Consider the following 3,577-nt stretch of genomic DNA (forward strand, 5'->3'; position numbering starts at 1 on the left):
TCTCTCTTCTACCTTGAGCTGCCTCGCGCAACTCTCTCTCTCTCTTCTACCTTGAGCTGCCTCGCACCTCTCTCTCTCTCTCTCCACATGCAAATGCAAGAAGGGCTCTGAGGAAAAAGTGGGGATAAGAAATCTTGGCATTGTTCGGTTTGTCCAGTATAGGGTAGACATTTGAAACCTCATGATGGTGCAATGATCCCCTTGAGTAGTTTAATGGCTGAAATGAAAAGTTGGTCCTCTCCACTGTGCATTTTGCATGGACACATACATATGCAGTACACATGTACCAAGGGAGAGCAGGAGGGGGCCCACTTGTCCAGAAAAGATCAAGATGACAAAGTGTACTGGGTACCTACTGAAAATTTACTAGTGCCTCCTTTAGTTCTGCATGAAAAGCCACCCCCACCCCCCAAAAAATACAATAAATATATACTTTTCTGCATAGTAAAAAGAGGGTCCAAACAAAGGACAAAGTTTGGGGCTTCTTTGGAGTTGTTCAAGAATCATACTACTGGATAGATACCATTTTTAAACATCACCTCGATGTGCACACCGAATGTTCAGTGGTCAACAACTTAATTAAGCATCTTATATATTTCCCAATGCATTGGGGCCCCAGCTATATATCTGGTGATTTCGCATATAGTAATTAAACATATGCTGCAATAATACCATGAATAGTGTTTATTTATCGAGTAATGTACTATACATTATGTACAATAGTAATTGTGCCCTGTGGCATATTTGTGACTAAATACCTTTCCTTTGTTTTGCTTAATTTCTCTTTGTTGTGGCTTTGCAGCAGGGTAGGATGGCCTGGTTTAGGCACAAATAGCACTGAAAATAGAGGACAGTGTCACAAGGTAACACATATCAAGCAACACATATATAGTATTATATTTCTACATATACAAGGACCAACTATCATTATATTGACATTTTGCATTTGCAGGAAGCTGATGCATCAAAGAGCCTTGAGATGTCAGCGGAGATGAACGTGTCATGCATCTCCGATCAAACATCGAGCCCGCCGGTGCCGAACCTTGAGTTCACCCTAGGGAGGACACACCATTAAGTAACTAGTTAAACAACAGGTTTCTAGCTAGATTAATTAATTGATCTAGTGTACTCCAGCAACAATAGCTAGATCAAGGTAAAGAGAAAGATGGATGAAACATCTGATCAAGGCCAAAGGTGATGAGATAGAAAGTGATAATCAGTCTCCCCTCCATTATATGTGTGTGTGTTGGGTAGAGAGAGAGAGAGAGAGATCTAGGTTGCTAGAGAGAGTGAGAGTGAAGTATCTGATCTTGTTCTCCATGAATGGTATGCTTTATGTATAAAGTGGTCTTATGTTGTTTATTTAAAGTTTGTGCATGGAGAGAGGTCTAGAGAGAGAGGGGGGGCTGTTCATCCATCTTTTTTACTGCCAAATAAAGCTGGAAAAGGAAAAAAGAAGACGAGATTCATCCACGTGCAAGTCACTAAATAACTAAAGCCCAAAAGCGAAAAAGAGAGAAAAGTTTGGATGAGATCTGGACGTACATACAGTGCCTGGTTTTCATGGAATTAATCGGTAAGCGTGTCCTGCAAAGAAAGTTCACATCGAGGAAAGGACGGCCAGAAAAGAAGAGGTCGATGGCTCAATTTGCCTTTGCATCTCTTGTGCAGTGTGTAGCTGTTGTACTAGCATTGGTTGAATCTGTACATGCGTACGTGTTTTTTTTCAAGAAAATAGGGCAGGATTAATTACTTTACTTCCCTATAAATTATTTTGCATCAATTTTCTTTGGAGGGAAATGTCTTGAGGTGAACATACATAAGCTGTCTATTTGAGCAAACACCGTCACATTTATACCTTGACATAATACTAAGGTGGTGGCATTGCAGCGATAGAATAAGTTCCTCTAGTCTCCTTTTAGTTTCGACGTGTTCGCTCCAACGGATGGCTTGTGAGGGTGTGGTCCGGTGGATCTTGGCAGCCGTATCTATTGTGCCATGTGTCGGGAGTTTGTGTATGTCCAACGCTTGGCATGTACGGACGGTGGTGGTGACACTAGCTCGAATAATCTTCCTTCCATTGACTTACTGGTTTCACAGGGTTTGCCATCGGTCGGCAGAGGTATGCTCGAGGGATGCTGTGAGAATTGAGCAATTCAGGCCGATTTGTCTCCTCAATGTTAGTTTCAAAATTTTCACCAAGGTCGGGACTAACAGGCTCACACAGATTGCGCATTCTGTGGTGTAACAGTCCCAAACTGCTTTCATGCCAGACAGAAATATCTTTGAAGGGGTGGTCGTCCTGCATGAAACACTCCATGAAATCCATTCCAAAAAATTAGATGGAGTAATTTTTAAGGTGGATTTCTAGAAAGCGTACGATAAGGTCAAATGGCCATTCCTCCAACAGTCATTGCGTATGAAAGGTTTTGATGAAGCCTGGCGCCGACAGGTTGAATCATTTACGCAAAAAGGTAGTGTGGGAATTAAAGTTAATGATGACATAGGTCATTACTTCCAGACACATAAAGGCCTAAGACAAAGAGATCCGATGTCCCCTATACTGTTTAACATTGTGGTGGATATGTTAGCAATTTGATAGGAAGGGCTAAGGAAAATGGTCAAGTAGGTGGATTGGTACCTCATCTTATTGATGGATGTGTATCCATCCTTCAGTACGCTGATGATACAATCATCTTTATGGAGCATGACTTGGCCAAGGCGAGAAATATGAAGCTTGTGTTATGCCTATTTGAACAATTGACCGGGTTAAAGATTAACTTTCATAAGAGCGACCTGTTCTGTTTTGGTAGGGCCAAAGACGAACAGGATGCTTATAGGCAATTGTTTGGGTGTGAGTTGGGAGAGTTACCCTTCTCTTACTTGGGGATTCCAATCCACCATCGTAGGCTGACAAACAGAGAGTGGAAGTGCATCGAGGACCGATTTGAGAAGAAAATGAGTTGCTGGAAGGGTAAGCTCATGTCATACGGAGGCCGATTAATCCTGATTAATTCGGTGCTCACGAGTATGCCAATGTTTCTCCTATCGTTCTTTGAGGTCCCACTTAGTGTTAGGAAGAGACTGGACTTCTATCGATCGCGTTTCTTTTGGCAGGGTGATGAGTTTAAAAGAAAATATCGGCTTGCCAAATGGGATATCATCTGTAGACCGAAAGACCAAGGGGGTCTAGGTATTGAGAATCTAGAAGTTAAAAATAAATGCCTTCTTAGCAAGTAGTTGTGGAAGCTCTCATCGGAGAATGATGCTATGTGGGCTCAAATCCTTCGCAGCAAGTACCTCCAGACAAAAACTTTGTCCCATTCACCTTTCTAGAAAGGCCTGATGAAAGTCAAATAGTCCTTGTTTAATAGGACGAAGTTTGTTATTGGAAACGGCACGAGTACACGTTTCTAGAAGGATACTTGGCTCGGCGAGACATCCTTGGCCATTCAATATCCGTCTTTATACTGCATTATTCAACGACGTGAGGTGTTCGCCGCATCGGTCTTTCAATCTACCCCCCTTAATATTCAGTTCCGACGAACGCTAGCGGGCAAATCATTGGGAAGAATGG

The 3,577-nt window shown here is 42.3% G+C and overlaps 1 protein-coding gene across 2 annotated transcripts in view; it reads left to right on the forward strand.

The window, feature by feature from the left end:
* Positions 1-1,469, forward strand: part of LOC119319189 (probable transcription factor KAN2) — a 4,724-nt gene extending 3,255 nt beyond the window's left edge. Inside the window, exons 5-6 of one of the 2 annotated variants that reach the window (XM_037593674.1) lie at positions 806-863; positions 953-1,469. In XM_037593674.1, the coding sequence (XP_037449571.1) occupies positions 806-863; positions 953-1,075 (181 nt within the window). In that variant the 3' untranslated portion in view covers positions 1,076-1,469. Of the gene's footprint in view, positions 1-802; positions 864-952 lie in introns of both variants that reach the window. The other variant, XM_037593673.1, reaches the window with a different exon arrangement.
* The last annotated feature ends 2,108 nt before the right edge of the window (positions 1,470-3,577 follow it).

Source organism: Triticum dicoccoides, chromosome 6A (assembly GCF_002162155.2).
Source record: "Triticum dicoccoides isolate Atlit2015 ecotype Zavitan chromosome 6A, WEW_v2.0, whole genome shotgun sequence".
Taxonomy (NCBI): domain Eukaryota; kingdom Viridiplantae; phylum Streptophyta; class Magnoliopsida; order Poales; family Poaceae; genus Triticum; species Triticum dicoccoides.